The sequence below is a fragment of the Thunnus albacares genome, chromosome 10, assembly GCF_914725855.1.
Source record: "Thunnus albacares chromosome 10, fThuAlb1.1, whole genome shotgun sequence".
Classification (NCBI taxonomy): Eukaryota; Metazoa; Chordata; class Actinopteri; order Scombriformes; family Scombridae; genus Thunnus; species Thunnus albacares.
In genome coordinates, this window is record NC_058115.1 from 9,188,070 (window position 1) to 9,203,719 (window position 15,650).

A 15,650-nucleotide genomic window follows, 5' to 3' on the forward strand; every position below is an offset into this window, starting at 1 on the left:
CTCTAAGATAGGCCTGCTTTGCCGACTGAAACAAACATCTTTTTGTGTAAACGGAGGAGGGAGCAGATCATGTGCTTGATATTATCTGTTTATGAAGTGGTAATACAGTGGCCCTCTATGTTCTAATCAGCAGGGTCGGCCTCAGCAGTCTGGTCTCTGGTTGTTTTGTGTTTCTAATTAACCTGGAAGCTAAATGTATGTCTGGATATTGTGATCTTATAGAAAGATGTTTTTACCTTTTTCTAGGAATACAACATGTTTTATAGCTCCAGATAACCATACAGACAGAAATGGTTTGTGATTTTTACATTTAGTGCAAAAGCATTTTGTAAAACTGCTCCACATTCCCTCTTTCAATCCTGCACTAGACACAAAAACAGCAACTCTTTGCTTTCTTGTCTTTGAGAAATAATAATAGAGAAGCAAAAGTGGAAAATGATCAGTACTGAATCACCAACAGGAGGAGTAACAATATCTGTGCTGGTGCGACACCCAGTGGACAGACTTTGCAGCTCTTCATGCAGTGGATTGGAGTGGATTACAATGAACCAAAACCAAGGCTGGATTAGCAACCAGGCATTGTGGCTGAACTACAGGATAAATTTTTGCTCTGGTGCCCCTAACAATTTAATCCGACCATGATTGACACACACTTGATGATTTATTGATTAAGTTATCATACATGACATGAAATGCAGTAGGAATGCAGCAGCATATTTTCAGGTGTTTAAAAGTACATTTCATGGTTGTATTACAGAGCTCAATAAGCCAAAAAATTCCTCCTAGTTTAGAGCCAGTGTTTGAAACTAAACGTATTACAGTGCAGAAAATCAGAGTGCAGACAAAGTTGATCTTTAAGGTGGTAAAAGCTTAAATAAGCTTATTATTATTTGCAAAAAAACAGTACAAAATACATAGAGAAAAATAGTCATTAGATAATGACAACAAAATAAAAGTTACCATAGCATAATGACAAAATTATATACATTACATATATATAGCTATTTTCTTATATGGTCATTACAACATTAATATCCAAGACAAGTAAAGGTATACAGTAGTCAGCTTAATGCCGAGTTGAGCCCTTCCTGATATACATTCATATTCAGGTTAGATATCCAGATAAAGACACATTACAATATTACCTGCTCTCACATTTATACACTGTATATGTATGTTTGTAATTGAACAGTTTGAGCTACAATTTACACAAAGTACCGATTAATCTCATAAGATAATTCAGAGCAACTTCACTGAAATACTGAGCAATAATTATTATAATATCACTTTTAATTGAAAACATCCTCCTGAGACTTAAACTGTTATTTCATGAACAAACTAGCCCTCATTTGTTAAAACCTTTTTCTCCCTGATTTTCACCTGATTCAATTTTCATTCATGTTTATGAGCACAAGACATCCTGAGCTCTTTAACCATAATCTATATTTGTTCGATGAGCCTCCTGCGTGGAATAAATTAACTGGTATTCAACTGGTGGTTCTCCCTAAGCTCGGCACCTGTGATGGGCTTCAGCCTATCTGTGCGGTGCACGGTGCTGGACCTCATTGTCTGGCGCAGGGAGGACAGGCGGCTGCGGAAACCTTCTCCAGAGAAAAAATAAAGCAGCGGGTCAAAGCATGAATTAGCAGCGGCCAGGCAGAGTGTCACCACAACAGACTTCTGCATGGCAATCCGCTCTGCGCAGGAGGTGTCCTTCTGAGACAAGAAGCTCAGATGGATGCTTCGTTGCACATGGTACGGCAAGAAGCTGATTAAGAAGGTCAGCAGGACGATGACAATCATGCGGATGGCTTTGGTGCCCGCGCCCCGCTGGCGTCTGGCAGCGTGGGTGCGGGACAGAAGAGTGTGAATGATGCCTGCGTAGCAGAGCAGGATGACCAGGAAGGGCACGACAAAACCCACCACCAGAGACAAATAGTTCAGCACGACCAGTTTCTCTATACCTTTACCCTGTGGAGGCTCGAAACACTTAGTTTTGTTTGTGATGGGGTCTAATTTCTGGCCAGACATCAGGAAGGGTGATGATGACAGGCAAATGAAAACCCAGACACCCACACACACCAGGCGTGCACGGCTCTCTGTCACCAGCTGCAGGTTCTGCACAGGGAAAACAATGGCCAAGAAACGTGTGATGGACATGACAGCCATGAAGTAAATACTGCAGTATAGGTTTACATAGAGGGCGTAGGAGCTTATACGACAGAGGAAATCCCCCTGGTTCCACTGGCCCTTGTTGACATAGTAGAGAACTCGCAGAGGCAGCGTGCTGACACACAGCAGATCGGACACAGCCAGGTTCAACATGTAGATATGAAAGGGAGAGCTCTGGCGGTACGTTCTGATCAGCACAACCAGGGCAAAGCCATTCCCAGCCAGGCCTAACACGGTGATGAGGGAGTAGGATGTGGAGTACACTTGATTACGGAAGTCATCGATGGATGGACATTCAATAGAGTCGTTCTCTATGCCGTCAGTCAGATTGACTTGCTCCATTTGTTTGTACACTTGTGGCTGCAGAGACAAAATAATTACATGATGTGTCAAAATGAAAGAGACATCTGTAGAGTTAACCCCAAGAAACATAGGCGCAAGAAAAAACAGAACACTGCAGAGCGTGGTGATAGATATGGCAGATTGTTTCAGAGATAGTCTGTTTTCTGCTGCAGTTCAGACTCTGAGGGAAATTTAGAAATTAGATATGCATTTTTAGGCGTTTATCCTGTCACATGACAATGGTTCTGCTTTTTTTCTGGGTAAGAAAAAAGGTAAACGGACCATTTCTGTTTCTGCTGTGCAAGTTCATTTTTGGGAGATGCGATAATATTGTTCATGGTGGATTTACACTGAGAGAAGCTGGAATGCAGATACCTAAAGTTGATTAAGAAGACAGGAATCGTGTTTATAATTGCAGACAAAATTGCAATCAGACGGATGGATTATAATCTGGTTAACTCTACTGTATTGAAGCCTAAATGTCTGTGTCATCATCTATAAACGTATACATTGGCTGATAAATAAAATAAATAATTTGCACAATGATGAGTCTGACTGGCAGCCTCAGTTTTAAAATAAAAGGCACTTTATAGAAACCTTTTTTGCTGCCATTAATAATATAAAATGCATGTTAATGCTGTAAACTTTAACATTAATGAAAGTCATCACTTTGCAGATACATTCATTCATTCATCCTGATATCTAGTTGCGTTGCGTCTCTACTGTATGTCTTTTAAATGAGAGGAATGTATTTTATCCGCTGTACAAACTGAAATGTTGACATTGCTCAAACACTGCATGATAACATTGTGTATCTTAGTTACATGCTGTTATTTTAATTTGCTGCCAGTTACTGCCGCTTCAACAAAAGTGAAAACATTTCAACTTTCAATGATATAAATCTGGATGAGCACAGACAAGTTCTCCTTACCCTTGAATTCCTGTCTGGTGAGAGCAGTGCAGTCAGTCTGTGAATCTTCAGTCTCAGTAGCTGTACAAAACAGCAGCAGCAGCAGCAGCAGCAGCGGCAGCAGCAGCACTTCCTCAGAGTGCGTTTCCTCCGCCTCTCTGGCTCATCTGCCAGATGTCTCAGCAGTTGTGGGAGGACACTACAGTAGGTGTTTGCCTTTTTAGACCTTCAGTTGTTTGGAAACTTTTCAATGTAGGACCGACCAGCGGTTTTAGTATGCAGCACAACAGTATCAAGTCTGATGACATCATCAGACATGCAGCCACATAGTTACTGTAAATGAAAGAGAACTGAAGGTAAAGGAGGAGAGTAGCATCTCTGACATTGTTTTTTGTTTGCTCCTGACATCATGAACGCCATTCACCTGAATTCACCTCTTCTTACTCTTTGTCCAGAACATACAGAATTTCCAGCTGGATTTTTCCCCATGTGACGAACTGAGTTTCAAAACAAACTCCTTATGTGCCATCTCAAATATCTGTCTGAGTTGCTTGTATTTGCTTGTCTAACCTGTTCCACTCTAACAATTTGTGTATACTGGAATCTGAGAAGTACCTGTCAACAATCTTGTACCATCTGATATGTTTATATGGAAGAACACTTAAACAGACAGCATCGCTGATTCATTTTATTCAGTGTGTCACATAAGATACCATAAGATGCAACCTTGTTAAGTTATCTGTTGAGTTTGGTGCAGCCTCTCCAGTACGAAGCAAGTTGAGAACAAGTTCAGTAACCTGAGACCAGATAGTGTGAGGTGATAAAGGGAGCGAAGTGATCGCTTATCACTGATGATGAAAGACTTTTGTGTATGCCATTGCATTTCCTTTGTATGTTGCTAATGAGCGTGTTTCAGTAAATGGAGTACGGAAACTACAGTGGAAATGGGCAAACTCATCTGTGTTATGCAAGGGCAGGATAATTCATCTGTAACTCATTTAGTGGTTAGGCATCTGCAAAGAACACACTCAAACCCACTTGCCCTCGGGGGCCTGTCTGTATCAACACCAGCATCTCCGCATGATCAGAGTCATTACTCTATTAGCTTGATAGTGCATTAAGTGCACTACAAAGAATAAGTGCTGCAGCAGAGAGCTACAGTAAGTGTTTTGACCCTTTTGAGAGCTGTTGAAAACACATTTGTAATTTCTCCCTTGCTCAAGTTCCTTTAAGTAGCCAGCTAAGGGCTGAAGCCACAGTGCTTTTTCTTACATTTGTAGTACATTTACTCTATACAACTTTACTCTATATGATTGATTGTTTATGGATTGCAGAGTGATTGAGGACTTATTGCTGGCAAGAGATATTCTCCACAATCAGGGCACTTAATAGTACATTAAAAATACATTAACAAGTTAATCAGCACTTCCAAGAAATGACGGATAAGGGGCAGCAAGTTAAAATATAGGTGAACAGAGTACATGACCACTGGGTAAAAATACTACCTGTCTGCATCAACAGGTGTTAGACAACAAATGCTATTCAAGAGAAGCTCCATAAGCTGTTGTGGTTGTTTTGTGGATCATGAACTGCAGTGATCTTAATTCAATAAGGAAGTTGGAGCACTTAATACGCTGAATGCATTGTATTTGTTCAGCAAATCCAAGTAATTTGCTACTGTTTGGCAAAGATGTTTTTTTTAGTCAAGATGAATGATATTCACAGAAGTTTTTGTATATTCTCGGAGGATGTCAGTTCAATCAGGAGAGACAAGTGAATAAAGCAAAAAGAATTGTTTATTATGCAGATGACATTGATGATTAAGAGTTGTCGAAAGTCATCGGCGCTTAGACTCTACAAGGAGATTTTGAATCGAGGGACATTAGTTCTGAGCAGCAGCAAGATAAATGCCCCTATGGAGTCCAGACACTGGTGGTGGTGGCTGATGTCTTCTGTTGAGACTGATAAGGCTGATGGGGTTGATGAAGTGATGAACTGATGAATCTGCCGAGACTGGGTGGTGATGGGGAGGTGGTGGGGCGCACATAATGGCAGCCTGTAAGCACTAAGGCAGAGAGGGAGAAAAACAACAAATCTAAAAAGACAGCCACAAGATGACAGGCTGATAACGAAGCTGTGTCACCATGTTATTGGTTAGATGTGACCAGCTGATGTGAACAGCTGATGTCTTAATTGACGTCCAGGTGAATGACAGCAATGAAGTTATGAGTGAGCATACGTGAGTGATAGGATGGTTTGAGGAATAAAACTACAGACCTGACTGAGCATGCAAAAGATCTTCCTGACTGAGATTTCGCTAAGCTCCATTTAAAGTGAAAAAAATTTGTGAAAAAATGCTTTATGTCTCAAATGGTATGGGATTTCTAAGCAAAACCATTATTTTTTTCACTGTGAATATTTTGACTTGTCATAACAGGAAAAGCAGTTATACCTCATAAAATATTGGCGTCTTTAGGTGTGTCAGTGAGCCAGCATGCATAATACCAGAATCCTAGCACTGACACTCCTACATGAATAGCAACCATTATTGTGGGAGGCCACAATGCACGGTTGGCGGGTACAGAGTCAGTAACTATAGATGTACAGATGTAAGTTGACAGAAGGGGGTTGAGTGGATGGTGAATCTGAAGTGTTGTACTACACACTGATTCTAACTTCTAACCAGTTTTGAGCTTAGTGTGTTTCAGAGGAGCTGCTCACAGCTAGATAAGATGAAGTGGATGGTGATGAAACAGCTCCAAGAACACTTCAGAAAAACAGTAAATAACTATTCAGTTTTTGGAAAAGCATTTTTAAGTTTAAATTTAGGATAAAATAGTGTCTTGACTTTGGTATACTAACAGTAAAAACTACCATACTATAAAGATTAGTATACTGTACATCCTGTGTACAACTTGCATGTACAATACAGTATGGAAATGGGACACAGCATTTGTCTTTTATCTTGTGAAACTCATCAAAGACAGGGGTTGTTGAACTGGAGGAGACACACGACTCAACAAGTGTTGACAAGGACTGTAGTAAATGTATAGCTCTGGACCTTTCCAAAATGAAAATGGAAAAATATGAAAGAAGGGAACATTGTTTTTCCAATGCAAACTTGACAGCACTGGTCATTTGTCAAAATGTCATTTCTCTTGCAGTAGCAAAGACAGAGGTAGCGTGATCATGTTATGCTGCTGCAAAATCTCCTTAAAATGAGACCCTAGCCCTACCCTGGAAACCTTTTTTTTTTCCAAAAAGCACCTAGTGACAAATTTGGCTACTTTTAAAATTTATTTGGAACCTTTTAGCAACTTTTGAAAACACTAAACTGACTCAAACACTAAAATGCATGCACTGTCCCTTTAGGTGACACAAAAATTATTTTCTCTGTCACACAGTCAAAAGTGCATGAAAGTGATGACAGCTGACAGTTTATGCGTTTACAATGGCTTGCCTGGCAGGAAGTGGCAATAGATTGCAACACTCGGCCAAGGCGAGTGTTTCTCCCCTATCTGTGCATCAACCAGGCAGTCTACTGGGTGCGGTAAGTTGACGATTAAGTAAGAGATAAGTTATTGCTAAGAAGCTTTCATTAATAACATAAACTAGAGCAAAAAAATGTGTTGTCTTTATATGACTTTTACAAATAAAAATAAGTGATAATAAACAAACAACACTATACATTAAACAAACACATCTAAACTAACACATTTCACATCATATTTTTTGCAGAGATGGCCAGTCAATTTGAGTTATGTCAATGATGTCATCACCCAGACACCACAATGTCATTTAGCAACTTGTAGCAAGCTTGTAGCAACTTCCCCTGAAAATTATTTGTTTTTTATTTTCCTTTATTCAGTCATCATAAAAATTGTACAAAAATATGAGGAATACAATTAGTTGACAGCTTTTTGCTGTTTCCTTTCAGACCATTTGCATTTATGGATATAAAACTTTCCATATAAAGAAGATTTAAAATAAAAACATGACCTCTGACCATATCCTTTTTTTTTCATAATAAAGAAGAACTTCTCTTTTCTGCAAATTAATCTTAGTTCCACATAACACATCACATACATGTTCAACATAAATCCAGAAGAATTTAAGTGACCAAATATTTGTTACAGCAAGTCCAAATCATTTCCCAATTAATGTCCTCAAAGTGATTATTACAATAGTGTTTGCTATGAGAAGTTGCAGGGCAATGTATCATGCGTCTAAACATCTGTTATTACATGTATTATCCTTTATATTGATGCCATTTAACAAAACATCTTAAACGTCTTAAACACTGACTGTTCATTAGATACACGGTTGCCTGGCAACAGTCTTAAAAACATTCTGGTATTGCATCAAGTACTTTGCTATAATCTCATACAGGTATTGGGATGCCAAATGTTTTTTTTAAGAATTCAGTGTATGTAAGTAAGTGACCTTTCTAATTAATCAATTGTGATATCAACAAAATATTTGTTTTGACCCATTTGTTTTAAAAGCTTGACCTTTTTTTTATATTTGATATTTTTGTTCCATATCAAATATTTGTGGGGCTTTGGGGATTTGTTGGCTTCTCATCTATAAACATAGATGAGAAGCCAACATAAAAGAGCCTTCCTGTGAAATTAGATGACTGAAAAGTTTATTTACATCAAAATAACCTTTAAGAAGGAACTCTATACCAACATTTTTTAAAGATAAGATTTGGAATTAAGTACCATAACTTATCATTATTTTTGATAAAATGTTTAATTCAGCTCAATTTAACTCATTCTTTGTTTAATTGTTAGATGAATGGAAAGAATCAACTCCTGCTAGTGTATTTATGGTACCAGGGTATGAATGTTTCAGATGGGACACAGATGGTGTGGTACTGGATCCAAATTTTACTTTTAAGAATCATGTTAAAAAAATGGTAAAAACCATAAAGAATAATCTGGCAAACTTTAGACACATCAGAAATTGTCTCTCTCTGGACTCAGCCAAGATATTTATGCATGCTATAATCCTTTCCCATATGTCTTATTGTATTACATGTCGAGGGCAGGCTGGAGAAACAGCCATAATAACCTCTTGAGTTGTTACAAACTCTAAAAACTCTGGACAAAATGCCAATGCAGTTCCATCACTGTAGGGTACTTAAGAAATACAATTTATTGAGCTTTGAGAATTTTAGATTATATTCTAATTTGAGCCTTGTTTATAAAATTTTAAGTGGTTTGGCCCCTCCTCCATTATGTGACTTTGTGCATTTTCGTTATTTGGACTCTATAAAATCCTCCAGAATATCCTCTTTATGTGATTGTACCAGACCATTTTGTCACTCCGCATTCGGGCAGTCAGCATTTCTGTAAAAGCCACAAGTCAGTGTAATGTCCTACCTGATGATATGAAGAGCTGCAGCTCCTTCAGTACTTTTAGATGAAAACCAGCCATAGCCATAAGCTAACTCTGGTACAGTGCATGAAATGGCAACATTTATGTTTAAAACTGTATATGATCCCTTTCTAATAAAATAAATATAAATAAATAAATAATTTTTCATTTTTTGGAATTAGGGAATGGAAATTTGACTGTATTCTGTCTGCGTGATTTTTACAAATATTAATTACTAAATATATTTCTTCTTCTTTGACTGGAATACCTTCTGTATTCTGTTGTCTGAATACTGTCAAGTTTAAGTGGAAAAAGGGTGCATTTTTTTAATGTTTAGAGATAGTGCACATATATTAGAGAAAGCATTAAGACAATTTAATGAGAGCAGTATCATCAGCTAGCTGACAACATTTGATTTCTTTTCCTGAAGTTTGGATGCCTTGAAAAGAGTCATTATATATATGTAGGCCATTATTTGCATGACTAAAAGACACAAAAATGGAGCTGCAGAATCTCCGTTTTATACCTTGAGAGATGCTGTTTAGAGATGAAGTTTAACTGAACTATTGCACTCACTATACAGAGTTTGTATCGCCCTTTTGAAGTATTGAACAAAGCCAAAAAAGTCTAGCACATCAAATAACACATTGTGTTTTACAGTGTCAATGAATAAAATGTAACTGTGTGTGTAACTGAGTTGATCGCTGATTCTGTCAGCAAAGTCAAGTAAAGATGTCAACTTGTCAACTTGTCAATCACAACGTAACCACGCCCTAAAGCATACACTGCTTTATCATCTATTTTACTCTAAATGGGACCATAATTTACAAAATAAACATCATGCTGTATTGAAGAAGACTTGAAACTGGCGATTGAGATCATTAACTCATCAGGAAACAGTTTACTGAGGTAATAAATCAAGTGAGAAGTAGGGTCATTTTCTCATAGACGTCCATACAATCGGACTTCTTTTTGGAGCCAGTGGAGTCGCCCCATGATGGCCATTAGAAAGAATTCAGGTTTAAGGCACTTCCGCATTGGCTTCATTTTTCTGGCCCTGAACTACCTGCTTGACTCATTCATATCTTGGAATGCAAATTTAACAGTGAACTGGACTGGTTCAAACAACACAGATGCCCTCTTTAAGAAAGGACAGAGCAGACTGTTCTTCCTCAGAAACTGTGCTCATTTAATGTGTGCAACAAGCTACTGAGGATGTTATACCAGTCTGTGGAGTTGAGCACACTGTTCTTTGCAGTGGTGTGCAGCCAAATCTATGGTTGGGCCGGAATTGGACACTTTGGAGGAAATGGCAGAGAGGAGGATGAGAGACAAGATCAGTGTCATCCGTGACAAACCCTCTCACCCACCCAATTGTGAACTGTGGCAAATGGACAGCTCATTCAGACTGTATAACTGTGATAACAGGATAATACAGCTGTGAAGGCTAACTACCACCATCTCCATCCCACCCCACACACTTCTCCATCCTATGTATATGTATGTATATGTGTGTATATATGTATGTATATACAGTATATATGTGTATGTGTATGTACAGTATGTGTATATGTAAATATCATGTGTATACTGTATGTACAGTATGTATGTATGTGGATATTTATGTGCTGGTCGGAGGTTTGGACCCACGTTCTTATTGAAGTTGGGAGGACAGTGTAGTATACACATGTTTATAATGATATATAATAGATTGAATTCCATTTACTTGAATTAATTTTACTTGACTTTTTGTTTCATGGTGTCATGAAAAATCTTCAAATGGGCCAATAAATCTTCAGGTCACCCACAACTTACAAGAGAAAGACTCAAAAAATACACTTGAAGCTGGTAGAGTTCAATGTGAATAGGTTTACTGTGCATAAAGAGCAATACAAAGTAAACCGAGGCCTTTATCCCGGGATAAAGAACCTAATGCAAAATCATAAAACATGATATTATATACTTCTCATAACCCCTCATATTGTGGAGCTTATTTTCCAGACTCCACGTCATTTTTTTAATCATATTCAAAACCATGTGGTCATTATTGCTGAATTCATTGGTGACCTTGACGCTTTGGTTTATCTTAAAAATAATACTATCTCAGCATCTTCCACCTTTTCACAAAATAAAATGGGCCTAGTGGCCTTTAATCATCTCACACAGAAAACCAAAATGTTATACCACTGATTAGCTTCTTTCTAGCTGCCTGGGAACTGTCTCTTATTGACATAATGTTATCTTTGCACGCTCACTGGCACGTCCGTTTGATCATGGGAAGGCAGTTTCCACCGCACTGGACTGACTAAATAAAGTGTTATCTTACAACATTTTCAGTCAGTACTTCCAGAAAGCATTCATATCTGATATGTCAACTCTATGGTTAAGATATGATTACAATGAGGTATTTTTGTGGTAATGGTTAGAAGAAACTGATGCTAATTACTAATAGAAGACGGCCATGGACATGCACTTTTTCCTCCTTAAAGGATCATTTTGGTCATATTCTTATTTTTCTTACTGTCAACAAATCCCATGAAAAGACCAAAACCAAATGAATGTATCCTGCTAACAAGTATTGCCTGTGTAGCCAAATCCTGAGATATCTTCTTTACCAATGTTCAATTTTCAGGGGAAGTTGCTACAGGCAGGTCAATTTGTTGCTAAAAGTTGTTAAATGACGTGATGTCATTGGGTGATGATGTCATTACGTAATGTCGCAATTTGCTGTAACTTCTGCCAGACAGACAGACTGTGTGGTGTGACTAAGTGCGCAACAGATAAACTGTCACTTCTCATCACTTTCAGGTCTGCGTGGTAGAAGTGTCATCCTTTGTTAAAAATGTGTTGGGAGTGGGTGATGGGAGGTGGCAGCGGGGAACTTTTCTCTGAGATCTGAGGCATACTGGGGGTGGAAGAGATGATGGTTTTGATGGAGGTATTGAAACCACCAGCAGAGGTGCGAATGGGGGCAGATATAGTGGATGAGCACACAGAGGTATGTGCTCAAGTGTGTAGCTCATTTGCAAGGTCTAGGCCCTCCACTGGGCCCACACTGTGGTGTGGGTCATTTTCTTCATCCCATTCCACACCTCCTTTGCATTGTTCTGCTGTATCTTGTCCTCCATTCTCCTTGTAAGATGGAGACTGAAGATTGAAAACTCTGCAAAAGTAGTTGTTAGGATTATTTTTATCAAACCGCCTACACTGCTATTGATGTAAGACCACTTGTTCACTTGTATTTACTGGATGCATATTTGAGCCGGACCCAGCAACCCCGCTGTCTTTTCAGCAGCAGCAGCTCGAGTCCTTTCATGGAAGTGAACTGCAGCTGTTTTCTTTGGCCATGAGCTAACACACATTAATTGTGGCATTTTATTTTTATTTTTATTTGATCAGTGGTATCTTTTTGCATTGCTGGGAAGTTGTTAAGCTCCCTGGCACTGCTTTGAGTTAACTAATTTCAAAATACAGTTAAGGTTAGTCCATTTATTTTACATCCATCATGATTAATCAGATTTGTGGAGGTAAATTATAAAAAACATGGCTTGTTAAACACCATTAATACTTTAATACCTGGGTGGTCTGATTACACTAAGCTCAATTGTAATTCAAATTAATTTCAAATGTTCAATTAACTTCAAATGTTTTTTTTTTTCTTTCTCTGTTCTGACAAAACTGGTAATACCCTGCAGACTATGATCTTTATGTAGGTCACCTTATCTTTGAGATTCACTGTTCATCAGCAGTTTGCTGGAGTGTGTCAGAGTAAAAAGGACCCTACCAGAACCACAGGAGAGAAACAAACAGCTTACAAAACATGTATAAAAACTTTGTGGTTTTCTAGCTGCTGACATTGTACACGCAAGAGAACAAAGCGCGTTGGTAGTAGATGTAGAGATTTTGTCTTCCTGGATACTTCAGGACAGTTACAACTGTGGTATATCTGACTGTTCAAAAACCATGAACCGCATCTACAGAGTATACAAAGTTTTTTATAATAGAACAGCACTTTATTTGTTAATTTTGCAAACATAATAAAAAATTAGAGCTGTAAAGTCACTCACAGAAAGATACATTATATTCAAATGATTCTGTACTCTGTGGTTGTATATGAGGTCTGTATTTTCTCTCATGTTTCACATTTCCATTCACCAACAGACAGGTCCAGGCCTTGTTTAGATAACATCTGACATATTTCCAGCATGAATAAAACTAGTGTATTGAGTGCATGCAAACATACACGCACAAACAGATTTGATCAATTTGTGGAAAGAGGAAAAACAAGTTATATCCCCTTTCAGGAAGCTTCTCATTATTGCTGATCTGATAATTTACAGTGCACTCTATGAATCCATATTAAGTGATGCAAGTTATTTTTCAGTGGGAGTAAAGCTGTCATCACTGATAGTAATCCGGTTGTGAGTCAAGAGGTTGTGAATCTTTAACCGGTCGTATGAAGTTATCTGTGCAATTTAGTTGTGATGGCTGTGAGTTGTAAGTGTCCACACATGATTAATTTAAGGCATCATGGGAGTATTTCATGAAATGAATGGACACAAATCACGTCATCATCATCATCTGAAAATACCACCTTTAATAATGTTATGTGTTTTTGTACAGCTACAGAGAGCTGTAAGCGCATTTGGAGCATCTGTGGAGATTTTATATGAAAATAAAATGCTTGTGTATTTTGTCTTGCATGATGCAACATTACATTATATGTTTGAATTATGAGACATAATTATTGTTTTGTTTTACCACTAAATTTGTATTATCAGGACCATAAACACATCCTTCTATATTTTTCTGTGAGTGGGGAGAAAATACAGTTTGCAACTTTAGTCCACTTAAAGGACGGGGTCACAATTTCTCAAGTCTCTCTTAAAACAATAGCCAGGTGCTCAAATGAACGCTGAAATAGGTTTTTCTTGCCATAAACACGACTCCTGTTCACACTGACCATTAGAAGATCCCTTCATAATGCACTTACAATGTGAGTAATGGGAGTCCTTTTTGTCTTTTGTGCAAAAAGGTTTATCTGAAGCTAATATGGAGCTTCAGCCATCCAAATGAGTCAAATCAAGCAGATATCTTTCAATGTTACAGTCTTTTTAGTGCCAAAGTCCCTCTTTTTGTTACCATTCTTCCACCGCAGTTCAATAGGGAAACACTGTATGTGTAAACACAAAGAAGGAATTTGCTGCTAAACAGACTGTAAATGTGGCAGGTATCCACTTGATATGACTAACTCAGACTGCTAAAGTCTCATATAAGCCTCAGATAAACCTTTAAATGCATTTGTGCATGACTATGTGGTCACACTGTATATTTTGACCCCCATCACTTACATTGAAAGCACATTTGAAGAGGATCTTTTAACAGCCAGTATGAACAGGAGGAATGATTACAGTGAGGAAAACCTCTTTCGCTGTTTATATGGGCACCTGACTGTTGTTTTGCTGGAAGACAGACTTGAAAAATTGTGAACCTATCCTTTAAAAAACAGCTCCTCACAATATGGATGCATGTAGAGCAAATAAATATCACAAATAATAAACACCTGTAACCTAAGGAGCTTAGAAAATCTAAATTTTTGATGTCAAATTCAACCTCTTGTTTGTATTATTCAACTTTTTTTATTAAATATTTTTTTATATTTGAAAAAGGAACCTGAAGGCAGCATAATGTTCATTTGTTAGGGTGATATGGAAGTGATTTGTATGAAAAAAAAACTTAAGGTTTCCTGCATGATTATGGCCTCTTTCATTCATGCATGACTATTCATCACTATACATTACTAGACCAGCACTGTGATGCTAGTCTCCTGCCTCATGCCTAAAATTGGGCATTTTGTGTCCTTCAACTCCTCCCATAATAATTTCCTGTCTTTATTCTGACCTTAAACATAATTTACTTTTCTCATTTTAGATTTGGACAGTGTTTGTGTGTGTGCTCTTGTCCATACAAGAGCACACACACAAACACACACATGCTCTGTGATACACACTTACTCAAACATTTGTCCAGTTAAACAGCATCACGTGCATGTCATGTGCACCAAATTAAAACTAAAACTAAAACCACCTGTTCCCAGTCAACCATCAGAGAAGTGTAGCGGCTAATGAATTAAGCAATGCAAATCGTAACGCCAAAGTGAGTCGATTGATTAGTCATTTTAGGAGAGACTCACATTGTTTGGCAGAGATGACAAAGGCCGGTTAAACATGGCACACCCTAGTTGCTCTGGATACAGTTGTGTGTTTCAGCCTGCCTGCTCTAAAACAACAACACATCCAAAGTTCTGCCAACAGAAGGTGTCACACCTACGCTCAAACAGGGGACATACATTATTCAGTGACTGACACCAAGCCACAGAAACATTTCCCACATTCCCTCTGGGTTCATATGGAGGTACAGACACACTACAGTAAATATTTAATATCAGTCCATCTGAAAGGTTCCCCACTAGCAGTTAAGATTTTTTTGGGTTATATAAACAAGACATCTTGAGAAGTCGCTCCCTGATACCAACTTTCACACAGAGTTCCTCCCTGATCACACAGAGTTCCTCTTTTAGCTCTGTGTTGCATGGAAATACGCACACGCACGCACACAAACGCACACAAACACACACACACACACACACAAACATACACACAAACACACACACATACACACACACACACATACACACACACACACACACACACACACACACACACACACACATACATAAGTTTAAAGTCAGTGATGTGTGGAACCCCCTTAGGCACAGATTATCCACCAACATGACTCAGATGCAGTCTGGCTCTTCTCCAGACCAGTCATGATGACATGAGTA

General features: G+C 38.3%; 1 protein-coding gene across 1 annotated transcript; it reads right to left on the reverse strand.

The window, feature by feature from the left end:
- Window positions 1-642: 642 nt before the first annotated feature.
- cysltr1 (cysteinyl leukotriene receptor 1) lies at window positions 643-3,614 on the reverse strand. Its single transcript, XM_044363796.1, has 2 exons — window positions 3,446-3,614; window positions 643-2,532 (listed from the first exon to the last, which is right to left on the reverse strand). The coding sequence occupies exon 2, from the start codon at window positions 2,512-2,514 to the stop codon at window positions 1,477-1,479; it is 1,038 nt and encodes a 345-aa protein (XP_044219731.1). The 5' UTR covers window positions 2,515-2,532; window positions 3,446-3,614; the 3' UTR covers window positions 643-1,476.
- Window positions 3,615-15,650: the final 12,036 nt, after the last annotated feature.

Coding starts and splice junctions, on each gene's coding strand:
- cysltr1 (XM_044363796.1), bottom strand. CDS start 2,514: ATGGAGCAAGTCAATCTGACTGACGGCATAGAGAACGACTCTATTGAA.